Source organism: Ceratosolen solmsi, unplaced genomic scaffold (genome assembly GCF_000503995.2).
Source record: "Ceratosolen solmsi marchali unplaced genomic scaffold, CerSol_1.0 scaffold10, whole genome shotgun sequence".
Taxonomy (NCBI): domain Eukaryota; kingdom Metazoa; phylum Arthropoda; class Insecta; order Hymenoptera; family Agaonidae; genus Ceratosolen; species Ceratosolen solmsi.
In genome coordinates this window covers 12,887,898-12,910,790 of record NW_011948412.1, presented here as the reverse complement: position 1 = coordinate 12,910,790, position 22,893 = coordinate 12,887,898, and the positions used below count along the sequence as shown (strand labels likewise).

General features: G+C 24.9%; 1 protein-coding gene across 1 annotated transcript; it reads left to right on the top strand.

Annotated features, from left to right (window-relative positions):
* Nucleotides 1–7,196: 7,196 nt before the first annotated feature.
* On the top strand, nt 7,197–21,900 carry LOC105359915 (protein 5NUC). Its single transcript, XM_011496678.1, has 7 exons — nt 7,197–7,406; nt 13,159–13,399; nt 14,407–15,174; nt 17,741–17,845; nt 18,282–18,449; nt 20,792–20,981; nt 21,602–21,900. The coding sequence occupies exons 1-7, from the start codon at nt 7,249–7,251 to the stop codon at nt 21,805–21,807; spliced, it is 1,836 nt and encodes a 611-aa protein (XP_011494980.1). The 5' UTR covers nt 7,197–7,248; the 3' UTR covers nt 21,808–21,900.
* The last annotated feature ends 993 nt before the right edge of the window (nt 21,901–22,893 follow it).

Below are 22,893 nucleotides of genomic sequence, written 5' to 3'. Positions count from 1 at the left end.
GGGACACGTCCTCGCGCTCCTCCCCCCCCCCTCCCCCCCGTCCTTCTTCACAACACTCGGTTTATTTCAGCCTTACGTGCTTCATGTATGTGCCCTAGGGCCTTTCTTCTCTCCTTGCCTCTCGCACGCTTATGAATGGAATGACTCTTATATCGTCGAGGTCTCGCTAGTCATATGAGGTTATTATGCCACGTTAACGCCTTACTCCGAAAATAACCTATGGCTTTGACCATTCTACGATATTTCTTAATTGCCATAAATAAGAGCTTGGCTATTGTGTCCTTCGGAATAAAGGGGAAAACTGAAAATTCTACGCCCAAAGATATTATCCTTTTTTTTTCATCTCCCAGTTGCTCTCTCTCTCTCTCTCTCTCTCTCTCTCTCTCTCTCTCTCTCTCCATCACCATCTGGTAAACGCGCTCTTTATTTCAATCTATCTCTCGTTTAAAGAGATACTCCCATGTCTAGCTAGCTAGCTATTGTGATAATTTTATATTTATCGTTACGATTAGGAGGTCGTTACGTGAAATTGAAAATAAATACTTTAATAATATCTTTTCATTCCCATGTAACAGAATCTAAATTTTAAAAAACAATATACATTTTGAATAGATATATATATATATATATATATATATATATATTTTATTTTTTTTAATTTATATTTTTTATAAGTTAAATTGATCATTCGGTAAAATGAGTATAGCCGATATATTATGAGTATAATAATACAATGATTCTTTTATACGAAACTTCGACGACGTATTTTTTCAAAACGACTATTTCAATTAATTGAATTTATTTCCCATTAATATACACTCATCTTGTCTACAAGTTAACTCTTTTGAATCATTGTTACATAAGTAGTCGTAAAATTAATTACACTATAAGGAACATTGGGCTAACGCGTCCTTATATTAATAGTGGATATTAAAGTAACTTATTCTCAAAGTAGTAAAATAAAAATTCACTAATTTCCCTTCAGTAACTGAAAATTTTTTCAACGTTACGTTGTTTTATTATTTTTAAATTCTGATTTAATGTACGTACAATTGAAAAACAAATAAATATCCATAAATTAAGACTCAATATATATATATATATATATATATATATTGTAATTAAAATAATGCACAACATCTTCAACATTAAGAATATGTTAATAACTAAATATATTTCACCTTCGGCTTTTTATTTGTCTAATAGTAATTTACATAGAAATAAAATAATAAGAAAGTTGGCTTTTTTAATTTTACTAGAATAATAAAAGACTGTATAAACTTATTAATAGTTTTATTATTTATTATTTAAAATGAAGTTTATTAGATTAAGAATAAGAATTTATTTATACAAAATTATGTATTTTAATTTAACAGTTTTAACAGATAAGAACTATTTTAAACAATATTGTTAATAAAAATTATTAGTATCATTAATAGTCACATTATTAGTAAAAGTTATGAAAATATGACAACTAATAGACATCGGCTAAATAATAGAAATATATTAAAGGAATAATGAACATAAATTAAGAAATTATTTTAATACATACAACATATTGTACGACATTCATTAACTTAATTATGAAATTTGTATATATGTTGTATTATAAATTATATATATATATATATATATATATATATATAAAATATATAAAATATATATATATATTTTTTTTAGTTCATTATGCAAAGTACACATGTAATAGAAATTAAATTTTATAATAATAAAAAAAAAATTTTTTTCATTTAAAAAAAAATGCTAATTCAATGAATGATATATACAAACGTAGGAAATATAATAGAAACGTCTAAAAGTTGACATGGGCTATTCAAACTTTATAATTCACACAATTTTTCCAATGCAATTAAATATTTGAAAGATAAACGAGCGTTTCAAAATTGAAGGTAATAAAAAAAAACGAAAAAAAAAATACGTAGGATTTTTAACCTTCAATTCTATTATTAATTTAAAGCGCATATGTATTATATATATAAAAAAAAATAAAAAATCTTTCAATAGACTGATCTACTTTGTTTATACTATTGTATTTCGTTTGTACTACTCTGCCACTTATTTATCTTCTTTTATTTATTTATGTTTTTTCTTTTTTCAAGGAATGGGATATTTATCTACAATTTTTCATAAATGAATATCATTTATTTTTATATTTTATTGCTAATTATTTAGAAATTTTTAAAAACCTTTGAAAAATGTTCAATTTCTCTTTAAAAACAGAGTTAAGTAGAGTATTACGATCTTCGTTAAGAATATTAAGTTTAAGTAAACGATAAATTTAGACAATTAGGAATATGATGATTAATTAAAAATTTTCTAATTTGTTTTGAAGTCTCAGAAAAAGTATAAAAGAAATAATAAATGAACCGATGAGATAAATTATAATTCAATACATGCAGATTATATGTATATACTTATATGCACACAACTATGATTTTCCCTTGAAAGCTTATGCCTAAAAATTATTTAAGGCTCGCATGTACAAAACATGTGCTTTATATTTACAAGTACAATCACTGAAACGAGGCCTATTCTGCTTCAATTCTTTTTAAATACTTAATATCTTTCAGGATAACATATCAAGAACTTTATAACCTCTTTAACCAAGTGAATAAGAAAGCAAGTAAAAAGTGTTTGGAGTACCAGCTATTATATGAAAAAAAGACATTCATTATTAAATGCTTTGAGTGACGTATATATCATGTTTTAAATTATAATTATATAAGATCATCGACATGAATTTGATGGCTATATGTACTTGAAATCATTTATATTCTCAAAGTTTGCAAGTGTAAATGTAAGTACGTATTGTAATTGATCATGTATCTTCTTTTTTTTTTTTTTTTTTTTTGCTAAATAAATTGTAAATATTGATGTTTTATTATGAATTGTATTATCTTTATATAATAGATATTATTTTTATAATTTAAATATGTATAGTTAGAATGATAAGAAGTAATCAAAATAATTTCATTTCATTAAATCAGTAAATTATATATTTTAATAAATAGATTTTACACGTATCATCAGATTCTAATGAAACTATTAATTATAATGAAATAATTTGTAATGATGAATAAATTAATAAAAAACTAAAATTACTAAATTACTCGTTTTAGGTAATTGAATGAAAGAAATATTTGTATTTTAATAGTTTGTGTTCGATGCGTACCTTAATGTGTCTTCCCCCTTCAGCTTTAAAATATTTTTAATTTATTCATTCATAGTTCATAACTTCATAACTTTTAATACCAAATTTTAATAATTATTTTATTAATCGTCAATGCTGACGCTACAATTTCGCTTAATACAAAATATATAATTCTTATTGTAATGTGACATATTTTTGTTTCTGTTTATGTAGGAAATGTCACGTTTCATTGAATCATTGAGTTAGTTATTGGTGACAATATGTATACTATGGTAATTTCAAAATTATCACCTTCTTTTCAATTAATCTTAGTATAATTACTTCTAGCATTATCAATTGGCTAAATCAATTAATCTTAGTATAATTTATATACAATTAAAAATATAATGTGCAAATTATTTCACGTTCAGGAATATTTAACGGAAATATTAATTTTTATAACTCATTATTATAGAAAATTATCATAAAATATCATCGATATCATAACATTTATTTGTAGAAATAAAATTGAAATAAAAAGAAATTAAATTTGTGATTGATTATCTATTGATTAAAGATTTCAAGAAAAATCATTCTATTTTAATTGTTGTATAATAAATAAATAAATAAATAAATATATATATATATATATATATATATATATATATGTGTGTATATATATATATGTATGTATGTATGTATCTACTTGTAAAATTAATTTTATACTGTAAATACTACTTACATTTTAGTGTAAATGACAAATGAAAATACTCGATAAAAGTAAATGTGTACAATTAGATTAAAATATAATTTATATTGTTTGATAAAAAAAAAAAAAAAATTAAATTACTTAGTTATATGAATCAATTGATTGTTAGTTATCAAATCTTTTAGTAGTTAATTGTACTTTTATAATATATTATTATTAAGACATTTTGAATAAATCTATAAAACTTCTTTTCAATATTAATTTATTTTTCAATATTTTTTTTTAAAAGACATAATAAATTATTATGTATTATAATCAATGAAATATCTTTTTAAAACTATGTATTTATTAATGCATCAAGGACGGTGGTTTTTCAAAAAAAAAAAAAAAAAAAAAAAACCTTTTTCTCCATTGTCCAATACATTAACGATCAATTAAAAGAAAGAGTGATATCATAAGGAAAAAAATTAGTTATAATTTATAATAAAGACACGAATTAAATATTAATTTATTGACGTAATTAACCAATATATACGACACGACTTATTGATTTTAGAATAAAAACGATGCATTTAGTCATATTATATTGAGATAAAAATTGAGATAATAATTTGTTGTATTAGTAGTATATGTATATTATATTTGAGGCTTGGTAGTATTTTGTCAGGTATACTAGATAATTATTTAATACAAATACATATAAATATTTTACGAATATCAAATATGAAACTTAAATAAGTTGAAGTTATAGTCTTTTTTAATTTCTTCAAATGTAATGTTTGCTTATATATTATTTTCATTCAACAAGTACTCAACCGATGAACAAAAAGTAGCATTATATTTTGCGAATCAAAGCAATTATGTAAAAATTTACATCGGGTTAAATTTTTTATAATTGGAATAATATTCTAATATAATATAGACGTATATTATTTTTATTGCAATATTTTGAGTAAAATTCATTTAATTTATGCACACTTGGCACATTAACTCTAATATAATGCAAAAAATTATGAAGAAAACTCTTTCCATTTATAATTGTTTGTTTTGTTTCATTTGTAATTGTAATTGTTTGTAATGCTTTATTTAATGTATAATTAAAATTTATGATGTGTTTATGCATAATAAAATTCTATATTTAAATGGGATATTGAGAAAATTTATGATTTGTTATTTTACAAATCTATCGATTGACTTGTGGATCAAAATAATTGTCACATTCATATTTTGTGCACAGACAACGCCGTCGGCAAGCAAAGAAACAAGAAATAAACAAGCAACCGAGTATTTTTCAATAGCCTTCCCAATAATCTGCAATCGCCTAATAATAACAATACAGTCGGAAAATTAATTAAAAAAACATAAGTGAAGTATTTACCCAAACAAATGGTAATTTCATTAGGTCAAAAGGATTTATAATAATCAATATTATCATTATTATAATAATATTGAATTCACATTTTATATGTAATAATCGTTTGGTATTGTTATTAATGAATAAAAAATGCATCGATAAGCAAATAAAAAGGTATTGGCAAGGTTTTAAAAAAAAAAAAAAAACAAAACAAAAAAAAATCTAAAAGGACAATTGGCAGTATAAAATAACATGAAACGGAAATCAAACAAAAATTAATTAATTACAAATTAACTTGTATTAATCAAATTATAAAATATGTTGAGATTTTCTTTATATTATTTTATGTTGTAAGGGGAATCGTGTGATATATATTATATTATAGCCGTATTCGTGAAATAAAATACAAACTCGTTGGTAATAATGTTTTCATAACAATCAAAATCATTTATATAGAGAAACTTTATTTTAACAATCACATATTATCATCGTTTGAGAAAGTAGCGGAAAATTTAATCACATTTGACATAACTAAGTGTACTAAAACCTGATTTCATATACATTACAAAAATGTACAAGTTTCACTTACATATTACCGGATATATTAATAATAATAACAACAACAACAACAACGACAACGACAACGACAACAACAAAAACAACAACAACAATAATAATAATAATAATTCAGGTCGAATGTATAATGTGCATGCGCATATATTAAATAATATCTTGTATTAAGGAAATGCTTTTTTTTTTTTTTACATAATCATTTGTTTAGCTAAACTTGAAAAATGCATTGGTTTCTTTGCTTTTAAAAATCGTTGAATAAATAATGTCAACTTATAGAAGAAGCATCGAATTACACATCCTATATAAGTTTATAATTAATGCATTAGTAATCTAACGAGATAATGATTATTTCTCTAATTCGAGGAGAATTCGAAAGGAAAAATGACGAATGGAGTTGTTTTGGAAAAGACGAAAGTATCGTCAATCCACTTCCTACTTGCCGCAATGAAACTTGATCATGAAAATGCCCATCTTTAAAAATCTTAAAATTACGTATAGTTCGCCTACACATAATTTGTGCGCCATTACGCAATCGCGAGAGTGTATTTTAAAAATTTATTATATTCCTAGTCTCGTTGAAATCCGGCATAGCACCTGAAATATAATCGAGCGAGCGCGAGTCCCGGGAAAGAAAGCAAACAGTCGAAGCTCCGCGCGGGGCTATACGGCAATAAATACGAATAACAAATAAAACGAGTAACGTTGCAACGACGAGTGGTGTTGGCCGTATCATCTTCATTGAGCATGAGTGAGGACCGAGTCTATGATTACGCGCAAGGAGATAAGGTCGGTCGTGATGTTAATCGTTTAAAAGTCGTATCGCTGTGGGCATGGGTGCTTATCAAATTTTTCTTATTACACAAAGCGTGACGCTTAAAGCTAAATGATCGTGGCATTGCGCAAGGTGGCGATTGGCGGATAGAAAAAAAGAAATAAAAAAATAAAAAAAAGGAAGCACGAGCAGCAACAGCAACAGCAACAGCAGCAGCAGCAGCAGCAGCAGCAGCAGTAGGCCGCTTGCGATACTCGTTACATTCTTATGTCTGTTCGTCGCGTAGGCGCTGCTGCTAATCGACTGGTCAGACACTCGATCTTTTAAAAGCCGCGCGCGTACTAAAGTAGATTGTGCATGCCTCAGTATACACGGCGGACGTTTGGGTGACTTTGTAAAATCAGTCGGGCCCAGCTCTTTCAATAAAAACTTTACATTCTCCAGATCGCACGTGGAGGTCGGCTCGTCGGTGTCGAGGGCGCGAGGGATTTTGAATAACGAGTGTCCACGGTGCTTTTCAACGCCAGTCTTCGTCTTTACCAACTTGAACACACACGTGGAAGCGGGCGAGAGAGTAAGCGAGATAGCGAGAACGCGAGAGTGTGCGCGCCCGCGCCCGCGCGTGTGTGTGTGTGTGTGTGTGAGAGAGAGAGAGAGAGAGAGAGAGAGAGAGAGCCGGAGCAGCCGTAATAATGGCTCTAATGGCTCGATTCGGTCGGCGCTCAAATCTTCCTGGAGCTATGGTTTTCCTGCTGTCGATAGTTTGTGTATCGAATATCGCCGATGCAGCACCAGCGGATAACGATGTGTTGACAGTGCGCATTATTCATACCAATGATATGCATTCGAGGTATCATAATTGTATTGTTTAAATGCTTAAACGAGCCTTTTTTTTATGATTGCGCACACCGTTCGTTTTCCTTCATATCTGCATAGGATTATAGAATTGTCACGATCATTCGTAGTGGATGTGTGCAATTGTTTAGGAAATTAAATGATTTGTTTGGCCAAGGTGGAGAGCGAAGGCCCTTTCGCGCTATTAACTTTGTCCATGTATTATTCTACTTTATTAATAATATATTACAATTAAGAATTGAGTAGTTGCTCGTTAACGCCTTTTCGTCTCGATACAATGAAATATTAAACGTTTACACCGTCAAGCCACGCTTAAGTTGACGCAACAACGAGCAATAATAATTACATAGATTAACAATTTATTATTCATTTTATGAGACTTTATTTGTTCATTAATGAATGTCAGTAATACATAATCAGCATTTGTCATAGTTAAATCCGTTTGCTGCATAATAATATGGAGAAGATGATAAACAATAACAACAACAACAACAACAACAACAACAACAACAAAAATAAAACAAAATAAATAATATAACAAAATCGTTATTTTTAAAGTAATGGCTTACATTATTAGGCACATTTCAATATTTCAATATTAAAATATACTCATATTTCAATAACATATTTTCTCTTTTATAATATTATACTCATGGCAATAATAAAAATCATCATGTACTTGTGAATATGTAAAAAAAATCATAATCTACTTTGAACTAATATATAAATAATATAATATAAAAACAAGAAAATGTAAAGCTGTAATTATGAGTATTTTAAATGAAGTAACCAATGAAATGTATTTCAAATAGTATAATTAATTTTAATACAACAAAGAGTACTCATACATGAATAAATGCGCGAATAGCGTTTGTTTTATAATTACTTAATTTCTTCTTCTCGCGCTGTTGAGCATGTCATGTTTCTCAACAACATATTCATTTTGAAGGTTTTGGATATTTACTGTAATCTCTCTCTCTCTCTCTCTCTCTCTCTCTCTCTCTCTCTCTAACATGCCGTACGTAGATATTTCATTTTCTACGGATTTGTCTTATTGAATGACACCGATTAACGATTTGTAACTTTAACCAGTTTAAGGCAATATTACGTCTCTTTATTTTTCCAAGCCATATAACCACAACGAACGTATATCTTCATTTTTATGTTTGTTAAGTTTCATGCGGTAAAACTTATTATATCCTAAAATTTTATTTACCGCTGTTGTTGTTGGTACATGTATATATTAGACAGCAGTAACAATTAATCAGTTATTGATAGCACGTATACGCTTTACCTCCAACCTAATGGGAATCTTTCTAGAATTTTATTTTTATCTCAACTAGAAAAATACTTCTCTTACTCCTCTTATATGCAATATACGGTGCACGTATACATATAATTTTCATGTGCATTTTTTAGTGTACGTGTATATCGATGCTAATAATTAATAGGATAGTGGAATATTTTTTCTTAATGGATATTATAATTTAAATAATAATTATTTCATGGAATTTTATTAAGAATGAATATATATTCATTAGGAAATGCATAAGGAAATTTATATGTATTTAGAGAGTCTGCATAATAATTTATGATATATATATATATATATATATATATATATATATGAAGAAAGACTTTTAATGAACGCTTTATCGTTACTAATACTGACGTTAAAAGAAATTCTATTCAGTTTTCCAATGCCACGATAATGTTAATGGTTAGTTTCTAATTTCGATTAATTTTAGTCTGATTTCGAAACGGTACAATCACCTCAAAATATTCAGAAACGTGATATTTTTACAAATATATGTACAGTATAATAGAAATTCTTTTATATACAGATAACGAACTACGTATTAAAAAAAATAATAATAAAATAAAATAAAAAAATAAAAAAAAAATAAAGGTATAGGAAAAATTACTATACTAACTAGTAGCGTGTAATATTAATGTTCATGAAGATTTTTTAATTTCTTATCATCGTATTTAAGTAGATTAATCAGATTCACAATAGAAATTAACTTTTATTCTTTTAATTAAAATATTTTAATAATCGTGTAAAATTAGGAAACATTTATTTTTATGTTAAAGAAATATTTTAATACGATACTAATGAAAACTGTCAAACACAATTCAAAAAAATTTCCAGCATGTTTTACTTTATATATTTTTCATGTATATACATACAATCATATATAAGCATAAATACACGATATTTTTATTCTATTTACTCTGTTTAATATATTTTTTAGATTTCTAGTGACTGTACAAATGTATTATGTATATATAGTATATTATTTATCATAGTGCAAATATAAATTCAAACCACTTGAAAATATAGATTTAATACAGGAATAGACATTTGAATGATATTAAGTTCATAACATAGTATAATTCGACTTGATTTTTTTTAATTGTATACATATAAAAAAACCACTTTACATCATATAACTATAAATTTTATAGAAAAATATAATATTAAAGTCAAAAGCGAATAATAATTAAGAATGGATAATATGTTAAATATATATATATATATATATATATATATAGGCAAATCAATTCGATAAAGACAATATATAAATTAATAACAACACTTTTACGTAGAAATTGTTTATTGTCTTACTAAATTAATAAAGTTTCTATGAATTATTACGCTCCTGCATATTTTGAATTACATAAATTGTATTCTAATAATGCTGAGCTTAAAAATTATTCTTATTAAATATTGTTATAGATATTTCTCTGCTAATAAGAAGATTAATTTTAAATTTGTATCCATTTATAGTATTTTCTAAATATAATATTAATTTCTAGTGGTGAAATATATATATATATATATATATATATATATATATATATAGAATTTTTAATTATCTTAAATGATAAGACTATATATTAAATAATAAGTTAATTCCTTTTTAATTATTCTTATCAATGTTTAATTAATTGCGATTAATACACGAATATAAATGGTAAAATTAATGAAAAAAAAAAAAAAAGAAAAAAAAAATATGTTTTAAATATAGTGGTTTTTATTATTTTTATTTTTGATATTGACGTGTATGGTAATATATTTATAATTCGAATCATTTCTAATATGCAACATGAATGCTTGATATGAAGCTAAATAAAATGACTATTATATTTTAATAATTTAAATTTAAACAATTATTTTTGTAATCGTGATACTGTAAGTACACTTAACTAGTTATTCTGTACTACAAATGCATTATCAAATGTTATCATCGAAGGAGTCAATAGTGTCATACAGGTTTGTTTAGCTTATTTTAACACAAACACTCTAATTCACATTTTATGATTCATTAGCCTCGTTCACTTTCTACACAAATATATAAATACGTATTTTGAAAAGTTTATTGCTTATGTTAGCTCATCATTAAACTTCATGAATATATATATTTGGCAAATAATAATTAGTAAAAATAATATCATCAAATAGAAGTGAAAATCAAATTTATCAACTAAAAATATTATATTTTATTATTACAATTTAAGAGTGTATAATAATATATTTTAACTTATTCGAGATATTATTCTTTTACGAATAAATTGATACTTATAAGTGATTATATGCAACAAACCTCTTAATTAAAATAATACCAAAAATAATTGAATTACTAATTTCAATAATTATACGAATATAATTGATTAATAATAATAACAGACGATATTATGTTCAAATTAAAAACATTGTATGAATAATAGTGCAGAAAAATAGTATCCCGGCCTCGAGCATGGACATACTTAACAATAAAAGACACTACATTAACAAACAATTCAATAATTCATAAGAATCTTTGAATATTATCATACTAATATTTTGATTATTTCACATACTAAATATAATTTCATCTTCCAAAATTAATAATAAGGCAATAATTATATAATAAAGTAGATAGACTATTTTTATTCTTATTTATTAATTTTAAATATAATATTTTATAAATATATAATATATATTTATCAATGATTTTTCCAAATTTTGAAATATCCTAGAATAAATAATTATTGTATGGATACAAATTTTAATTTAAAGTATTTCAGAATACAAATCCTACAGTATAATTTAAATTATGTGTAAATAGATAAATTGTTCATGCATTTTTATATTTACCTCATAATAATTTATTGCGATAATTTTCTTTATTTATCAATGTACTTAAACAAGCAATTAAGTCTTTACTTTAAATAACATTCTTAAATATTGTTAAACAATATTTGAATTTAAATATACATTAATGACTTGCCAATCTTGCAGCTTTCAATTTTATAATCAGTATAAGGTGTAATTTTATTATTTATATCTACATATTTATTATCAAGTCCAACAAATCATGAAACAGTATTTATAAACAATGAAAATTAAATCTCAGTATACATAAGAATATTACAAACATTTAATTATTTAATTTTTATTTTTTATTTATCTTTATACATATGATTCATTAAAGCTACAAGATTTTGTTCCATACCCCGCAGAACATCTATGTAACACATTGTCTTAATTTATCTAAATCATTGCCGTGCCTCTTTTCTCCATTCTCATAGATAAAGTTTATATCTTAAACAATAAAATTATTACACAGATAATAGATAGTTGAAAATGAAATCAGAAGAATGTAGCGTATAGTAAGTTTGTTTGAATAAAATTTTCTTTAGTCATCTTGACTAATATTTAAAAAATGATCTGTATAAATGTTCTCTATGTACGTTTGTAAATTGAGCAATTTTTTCTTCATTACTATACCAAAGTGCAGCTGTAATACTATAGTAATAAATAGAGTAACAAATATGTATTTCAATTATCTATTTTTATATAAAACTTATATTGTGACTTTATTTGGTCAAATTTATCTGGTTAGTTTATGTATTTGTTATCTTTTCTGGCACAGTTATTTCGAAATGACATTTTTTTAATGGCTCGTGATTAGTTTAACTGATTTCACATAAAACAACTTCACGTTGAACCATCATACTAACAAAAATTTGTCAACATTCAATCAAACACATTTTTATATTATATTCGATAAAAATGAGCAAGTACTACTCAGAATTGTAATGTGGTTTTTTTTCTCTTTTTTTTTTCTCTAAGATTACTTATCTCGTCACGTAAATTTAATATTGAATAACACATTTTGTTAAAATGTACATTATGTTTATAATATAAAATACAGTTGCACAGCTCGACTATTTCTATATGAATAATCATGTATAATTTTAAACGGTATAGAAGAAAGAAATTCTCGTTTGGCATTTGAATTATCTATTATAATAAAGAATATTTGTTATACATTGGCAGAATTAAAGAAACGATAATAAATTAATCAAAATTCACAAGAAAGTTAGTTTAGGAATAACACTACATTAAGATTATTACTGTAAATTAAATTATTACTTAATTACTCTATGATTTGAATATAAGGTCTTAATAAAATTAATATAATCCTTTAAATACTAGCTTGGTAATTCATTTAAATTAAGTAAAACATTATTAGATAGTATTTATGCTAATTGTTCTTATATTTAATAATACACAGTTTATAAAATAATCTAATTTCATTGTACAACTGCATTTTATATTAGAATTCATATTTAATTTTTATTGACAATTTAAAATTAAAACTAAATCTTAAATACTCTAATATTGTTTTAAGTTACACTCTAATGAGAATGTAATATAATTAAAAGAAATTAAGACATAATTTTATTTATTCACTTAGATTTGAAGAAACGTCACAGTTTTCTGGGATTTGTAATGATAAAAGTCGAGAAGGGAATAAATGTTACGGCGGTTTCGCCAGATTAGCGACGCTTGTTAGAAAGGCAAGAGGTTCAGCTACCGACAACCTACCAACATTCTTCTTAAACGCCGGTGATACTTACCAAGGCACCAAACTTTTCAGGTACTACAAGTGGAAGATCGTTGCCAAGTTTCTAAATATTCTCAATCCAGATGTCGCGGTAGGTACACAATGAAATATTAATACGGCGTTATTTATTGTCTAACACTAAAATAGCGAAGAAAATGTATCCGCGTCGGAAATGAATAGATAAAACGACCAGGAACATTGAATAACAAAGAGATTCAATTACTTTGTGAATATTTAAATTTAAAAGGTCACTTAATAGTTTAGGTCGTATTATTATGCTTGCTAATTCAATAGTAAAGCAGTAAGAGAATCATTCATGAATTATTTCAAATTCAAATAATTTTATATAATTAATGTGTTATTAATTGCTATTAAGAGTCGCAGGTCCTATATTAACTTTACATAGTTAATCGTACATTTTATTTTTAATTTATATAGATATTATAGTAAATAACGTAGCCACTATTTTTATGAATATTTAACATTATTGTTGGATCTTTATAATTAAAATACAAATTAAACTTTTAAGTTATAAATTATATTTAGATTAGCGGCATTTACATTTTACATTTGAAGAATATGAATTTTTCAACACTTCATTATTTTTATAAATTCAGTTTACATTGCATACAATACCAAAGGAATTGCGATCGCTTTTGATTCAATGTCACATATTGCGAGTGAAACTTGAGAAATAGTTTAATAATATTTTACTTTATCTCTGACCTCAAAATGATAAATAATTTAATCAATATAAATACTATATAAATTGCAACTTATTTGCAACAAAAAATTTTCTCTCTAATATCCGAGTTCGTCATTACCATTAAATTAGTAATTTCGTAAAAAAGAAAGAAAAGACAAAAAAAAAAAAAAAAAAAAAAAAAAAAAAAAAAAAAAAAGAAGAAGAAGAAAAAAAGACAAGAAAAAGAAAAAGAAAGAAAAAAGAAATATGAAAGATAATGGTGGATAAAAAATTAATATAATATTTAATATTGAAATGATGGTTCATCATTTTCTTACTGATTAATTTTGAAATTTATTACTACTGGTCGAATCCTTTTGTTATCGTACATAATATTGTTTTGCACTTCACAGAGCTTAGGCAACCATGAATTTGACAATGGAATTCAAGGTCTTATTCCATTTCTAAATAACGTTAGTTTCCCGGTCGTTGCTGCGAATTTGGATTTGTCCGCCGAACCGACCCTGGAACAAACAAAGCAATTGAAAAAGTCGACGATTCTTCAAGCGAAAAACAAGAAAATTGGAGTTGTCGGATATGTAACTCCCGATACTAAAGTTCTCTCTCGGCCGGAGAAGGTAGTATTCCTCGATGAGGTTGAATCTGTGAAAAAAGAGGCCAAATACCTCAAATCTCAAGGCTGTGATATTATCATAGCTTTAGGACATTCGGGATATGAGGCAGATATGAAAATTGGCCGGGGAGTGGATGAAGTCGATCTTGTTATTGGTGGGCATACAAATACCTTTTTGTACAATGGGCACGAGCCTGACTCGGAGAAGCCCGAAGGTTTATATCCGACCGTGGTGGTTCAACCAAGTGGGAAAAAAGTTTACATTGTACAAGCTTATGCGTATACGAAGTATTTGGGTGATCTTAGCATAGATTTCAATCGTCAAGGTGATATTATTAGAATCGAAGGCAATCCTATCTTAGTGGATAGTAGTGTACCTATGGCAGAAGATGTCGTTGAAGAGCTAAAACTTTGGACGGAACCCCTAGTTAACACAACTACGAGAGTCGTAGGCACTACCAATGTATTGTTACAGGGGGATGACAAAGTCTGCAGGCTGGAGGAGTGTAATTTTGGAAATTTGCTGACCGATGCTATAATATATCATGTAAGGCAACGATTCATTCTTAATTCTTAATATACGTTTACATTTTATATCAGTGTATTTATTAAAATTAAATAACCGAAAGACTTTATCTTTATTCACTTTTCTAAAATATTGATTGCTTATCAATTGACTATTATTAACTGCAATTCGACAACTATCGATGATAATGATTATGTAATCGAATATTTCATACATTAAAATTGCACGTAATTGGTAAGTAGGTTGAAGGTCATATAGAATTAAACAAAATTTTTATATTACATTTATTATTATAAAATGTATAATGCTATTTCTTATAACATTGTTTGACACTTTCTATTATCTATTATCTATGTTCAATTATCTGTATGATATTAATACGTTTGTAATATTGACATTAAATACTGCTCCAGTATTACCAATTTTTATTAATAATTATTATCGATAAATAATATCGACATTTTTGCCTTTTGCTAAGTTTCTTCTTATATTATAATAATTTTACTACATTTCACTTCCAATAAAATGTATTTGTAAACTAATTCCTCGTGTTTGTCCATAAGTAAACTAATAAATCACATTCCACGCATTATTATCTGTCATTAAAATATTTTAAGTTTATTTGCAGTACTTTTCACTGGGCCATTAACGCAAAACAAAAAAAAAAAAAAAAAACAACAACAACAACAACAACAAAAACATTACATGCTTATAATTTGTATAATCTTATAATTGTTATTCAATTTAATCGTCATAATTAATACGACTAATTTAGATATGATGAAATATACGAGTATTTTTTAATACTTTTTCCCCGATAAGATGATTAATTGCTTAATACTTCTTTCATCATAAAAACTCGTTATATTATAATCGTCAACAATTAATTACAAGTTATGCTATTTACGATTAGTATTACGAACATCTAGGAAAATCTTATAAGAAATATTCGCTATGCATTTATTTTTACGTAATCATAATATATTTTTTATGATACTTCTTCCACCAATAAGAAAAGACATATTTTTAGGATAATTTTATATAAATATATTCAGCTTAAGCAATTCTTATGACATAAAGGACTGCAATACTTATTGCAAACTTTTCGATTAAATTATTTCTTATGGAGATATTTGCTTTCAAACATATTTTGCAATTTAGAAAAATAAAATTATTTGTTACTTATACTTAACTATGAAAATTTATTTGACATAAAAATTATCTTTACAATGACTGATCGCTCACAATTATTAATACAAAAAGTGTTTATTATATTTACAAATAATATATTAATATATTATATATTTACAAATTTGGAATTTGTTTGAATGCAAATGGCATTTAAACGAACCTAATGTGATCATTATCATTTATAAAATTGAAACTGCTGTAAAATTATTTTACAATTTGTAAAAGTTCAAATCAATAATTTTGATTCCAGTTCAGCCGTGGTGATAAATAAAAATTGTAATACATTAAATCATTAAAGTATAAATACTTCATTGTAACAATTTATCATATTAGAACAATTCCCTTTCAAGTTTCTATTTTTATTTAATCTATATTTCAAAATCATTTCATTTCTATTTGCATAAACATCGAGTGATCAAGTATCTTAAATGTTAGATTTATTTAAAACCGAATATGTATATATATATATATATGTGTGTGTGTGTGTGTGTGTGTGTGTGTGTGTATTATATTTTTTTATCCATAAAATATTTACTTTTGGATCACTTTAAATGTATTTGCATTCTTTTTTCCGTTTTCATTAAATTTGCCTTATGAATCATTATTTATTCACGTACGCGATTATTTTTATCAACATTGACTTATGATTGAAAAAAAAAAAAAAAAAAAAAAAAAAAAAAAAAAAAAAAATAAAAGGAAAAAAAATTTAAAGCTCAAAAATTAATATAATTAAACCTTTACAGATTTTATATTGAAAATTATATTACTAGAAATGTCGAATATGCATTGTTGTCGAAATGATTACTCACTACACTACATTACTTACTGCAATACGGATGTTATTAAACATTTAAAATAATTTTTCTTATATTTTTTTCTTCTTTTAACGCATAGACGATTATACAACAGAGGATAGCAATTACCACATTCTCCAACATACAGTTTGTATTTGAAAGCTTATTATTGTTGAAACAGTTTCTTATGCATAGACAATAAATGCATCTACACAACATTAGGGATTGTTCGTTTCACTTAACACTTCGATCATTTTACAAATGTCATTAAGTTTCATATCGAATAAACCTCTAACATACCTGTAGTTTATTCCAATAATTAATGGAATACTATATTCTATTCGTACGACAATATATAATTTTCATTACTTTCCTCGTTAAAATAAATTTGCTTTAAAAGCATTGGCCACAGTTAAATAAAACGTATAAAATTGGTTTAAAAACGCAATACCATTATTAGTAAAATATTTAAAATTATAAAATATAATAATACTAATAATATATTGTGTTCGTAAAATGTAGTATATGTATATATATGTATATTTATCATTTGAATTTTTCATATATTATATCAATATATTTCATATATTGATAATTAAAAGAACGCCAAGCAGTTCACCGATAGGAATGGATGGACCGATGCTGGAATTGCTATTTATCAAGCTGGTGGCATCCGATCTTCGATAGATACTATAAACAGTGGCAAGGTATTAATTATTGCATGAATTAATTTCTATATAATTGCGATAAACACTATTTAGTCATTGGTAATGTATTTCCTATTGTTCATATATCCATTAGATCACAATTTTATTAATATCATATTTGAAGGTTTTAATTTGAAATATGTGTATATATATATATATATATATATAGGAGGGAAGGAAAAGTTATGATACTTAAACTAAAAAACATATAAATTGTATATTATTTACATTTTTGTGAACTTAATATAGATATGTATGCAATTTATTGTTATCGCAAAAATTTATTACAATTATCTATATACAAGTAGTAGTCTATATTCAAGTAGTACTATACAAGTATTATCAATTACAAGTAATTACAGTCGTAAAATTGTTCAAAATAGCAGTTCTTCGCGTCAGCCTTTGTTAATCTTATGATATTATAAATAATTTTCAGGTGACGCTCGATGATGTAATGACAGCATTTCCTTTTGGAACGAAAATTTATAAAGTTCATGTCAATTCAAAAACTTTAATGCAAGTGCTCGAATGGTCTGTCCACGATAGAATCAATCAAAATACAACGAGCCATGGGGGTGGCTTCCTCCAATTCTCTGGAATTCATGTATATTTATCATTTATATTCAATTATTCATACATAGTTAGCTCTAATAAGTTATTGCTAAAAACATTCTCTGCTCAATGCATATTGATTTGATACGTAGTATGCGAAACTCTATTGTTCTGTCACAATAATCATTTAGGCAATGAAACATTACATCACAATCGCACAATAACAATATGATGCAAACAGTATAATTATTAATATAATTAAATATTAATTATTAATACGTAAATGTGTTTTAAATTAGTAGCAAAATAGTTTTACTCACAAAGAATTTTATTACCTAAAATAAAAACCGATAAAAGTAAAGTATAAATAATCCCACTTTAAACATAAAACAAACATAATATTATAAAATTTATATTCGTTAAGATCATTTTTTAAACTATTTCAATTCGGAAAGATGCAACCGCAATTTATAGGTGACTAAATTGGAGAAATTAGGAAATTTACTTTAAAAGCATTTCATTATTGAAAAAATAAATATGACTTGGATGAAAAAAAAAAAAAGTGTTACAATGAAGCGAACAAATATATGCAATAAAAATTAATCATAAATGTGATAAAACAATATTAATTATTGTATGTATACGTAATGCACATTACGTTAAGATCAAGTTTAATTATAATTTATTTATAAAGTTTTAAATACTGTTGTACTTCAATTGTACTGATTTATATTATAGTACCAGTAGAAAAATAATCAAAATAATTCTCATAAATAATACTATTATGTTAAATGCAACTAACAGGTACGTTAAAAATTTTTGACAATAATTTATGCTTTTTATGTTATTATAATGTAATGTACATATTTTTAATATTTATATATTTTATGTTTAATTAAAGTTTTAAAGTAGTCTAATGTCAATTAACATGATCATCACAACAATTGATTCATAAATATTTGTGTTCTATTTATCAGATAATATACAACTTTATAATTATATCAATAGAATTTAATAACAATAATTATTATTACATTAATTTTAAGTGAGTTAAAAAAAATTTTATATTGAAATGACTTACAATAAATAGTAATAAATTTCGATCTAAGAATATTATGAAATAATAAATTCAGCTCATAGGAGATATCAATATAAAACATCTACACAATTTACAATTTACAATTTACAATATACAATTTGTAATTTACAAATAACAATTTACACTCGATATAGTGTAAAAATTTGGATAATTAATATTAATATTTTTTACATAAACAGAATTTTTTACACAATAGAATATCGCGTTAGGAATTATTTCGTTTATTACATTAGATAAAAATCAATATTGCAATTTTTTTTTCTTTGCAATTTTTATTGTCAAATACATAAATTGCTTGTAAATATTTTATTTTTTTTACAAATAAAAATACACAGAAGTATACTTCAATACCGTCAATTTAAAGAATTTTATCAATGAAAAGGAAATATTACAGTGATACGTACTCTTGCAGATATATATTCAAAATTTATATATTCAAGATATATTCAATTTATATATTGCAGATATATATTCAAATATTCAAATCGAATAACTTTTTAACCACTTTATTGTTTCTTTGCACTTTAAATGTTTTCAGTTTTTAATCATAACTTTCAGCGTATTAAATTTATATCTTAATGACTTGTTTGTTTCGAGTTTTAATGTTTTCAGTTTTAATTATAAGTTTCAGCGCTTTAAATGTAGATCTTAATGACCTGAAATAATGTAAATGAATAATTCATTAGATATTAATATTATTGGACCATAGAATTTTTGAAAAATTAAATTCATAAATATCTTTATTTATAGATATAAGAACGTTTTATACACTTGGATTTTTCATGGATTTTTCAAAATTTTAACATATAGCTTGAATATAATTAATTACACACCCATGTAACATAAAAAACATAAATAACACTAATGTTAAATGGTATATTTAAATTATAAACTTAAAGTTATATATTTGAAAATAAATAGTCTTGCAATGTATGTTCTAATATAAATTATATTGCTTTATATTTTACAACGTACATTAAATATTTAACAATATATGCTGTTATGACGTGAAAGTATGCGTTTAACATATCATCTTTATCGTTCGTTTTAGCTTTATGTTTCTTTGAAAATTTCAATTCACTGATAATGTCATTATAAAAATCTATGTTCTATTAATATTTATAAAAATTCGAAAATTAAATTAAGTCCTCACTCAAGTGCTTCTGAATACTTATGTCGAAATATCTTAATACGTTAACGAAAAGCGATAAGACAGTATTAGCTATAAAATTTTTTACCATATAATCCCATTATGATATACTATAACTATTTTACCTCATCTCTATGAATTTTAGATCACTTACGACATCTCCAAGCCATTCAATTCCCGAGTCGTGTCGCTTAAGCTTCGATGCAGTTTGTGCATTATACCAAGTTATGAGGACTTTAACGCGAACAAAACTTATACCATTTTAATGCCCGACTTCATGTACCACGGTGGCGACGGCTTCGTTATGTTGCAAAATCAACCATACACGAATTTGAGTGAGTATCATAGTACTTTATAATTCGCAAACCCATTTACTAATATTAATATAGGATTCAATCGATAGTAAATTATTCATAGCAGAACTTGGATAGGGAAATATATAACTTTTCTTTTTTTTTTTTTTTTTTTTTGCTACAAAGTTTAAGGATACTTTTGATAGATTATTTTAAAGAAAATTTATCCTAGTTCCTTAGTCAATATTAATTCGCAAATAAATATTCATTGCGATTATCCTGTCATCATTTCGATTCATAACTATCCAAATATTCCTATTAATATGTTTTGCAACTCTTTTTTCCTTTCTGCATTGTAAATGTTTCAATTTCAATTGTTTTTAATTTAATTATTCGCTCATTATCAATGTATTATTATCTTTTCTTTTTAATATCACTTACACTTAAGTCACATGTATCCTATAATATTGTATTCTAGATTCCCTTGTAAAATTAGCTTAATTAAGATAATGACAAATTTTCTATTAATATATTTCTCATAAATAGATAAAAAATCGTCGAAATATAAAGTAAATACAGGAATTTTTAGAATTTAAGAAAATTTACAAAATATATTTATCTCTCACAATTTTTCCTTTATTAATCGCATAATCTTCTTTCAGACTCTACAGTTGCAGATATAATCGTTGACTACATTAATCGAACAAGTCCTGTGTATGCTAATGTCGAAGGTAGGATTCAATTCGTAATAAATGAGGACAAATCCAGTGGAATTAATTCTGGAGAAGCATCAACAAATTCAGCTGCAAGTTTTATCTATCAAATTCCAATACTATCAAGCTGCTTTGCTCTCATGCGTTTTCTTTAATCTATTTGTGATTGTCAATACTTAATTTCTAATGTAAGTTGTACGTATGTGTATGAATGATAATTTTTCATCCATTTTTTACTGTATTTTAAAACATGAGCCGAAGAAAAAACGTATATCCTAAAAAATCTACAGAAACAGTGATGTACTTATATTTAAATCCCGTATATAAATTTAAATTTAATCAAGGACACAAAAAATATGTTATAAGCAAAACGTTATATGTACATTATAACATCAGGATAATTATTACATTACACTTATTGTGAAAATTAATATTCAAGAATATTGACTATACACCGTAAGAAAATAATTTGACACGAATTATTATTTTTAACTATTCGAACGTACAATTAACTAATGGTAATTTTATTATTACATAATTTTAAAATAATCCAAATGTAATAAAATGTTAACATTTCGTTTTTTGATATAAAATATCACATTGAAAATAATATAATAGTACTGTTATATTACAACGAGAGATAAATATTGCAAATGTAATATTATTGAGAATATTCATGAAAAATTTAATTAATCAAAACTTACATTTATTTTATGTCGAATAATTTATTTTACATTCTTCAGAATTTTCTTTCCTTTAAACGTGTAACTATTTCCATTTTTACTAGAAAAATTTTATAAGAATATATAAGTAAGGTTGTAGCGAATATATTTTTGAATTTATTAAAATGAATTTCAACGTATAAAACTCTTAAACCTTATATTTTGTATTATTTGATAAAATTATTGATAAATTGATTGTATTGGAATTTTTTAAAGCTGATTTTATAAAATTTAACATCTTGAATGTAGATTTTGAGAATAAAAAAAAAATAATATAAATAATGCAAGAAAAATAAGAATAATTCATTTATTTTAAACAATATATTAATACAAATTTCATTGAAGTTAGAAACAAATATTCACATTTTCAAAGATAGAACATAATCAAAAGATATTTATAATAAATTAACATAAGAAATAGATCTATTTGTTCATGACAGAATGTTTGATATTTTATTATTAAATTATATGTTTTGTATATCTAAATTTAAAAATATAATATAAAAGAATTATTCGTAT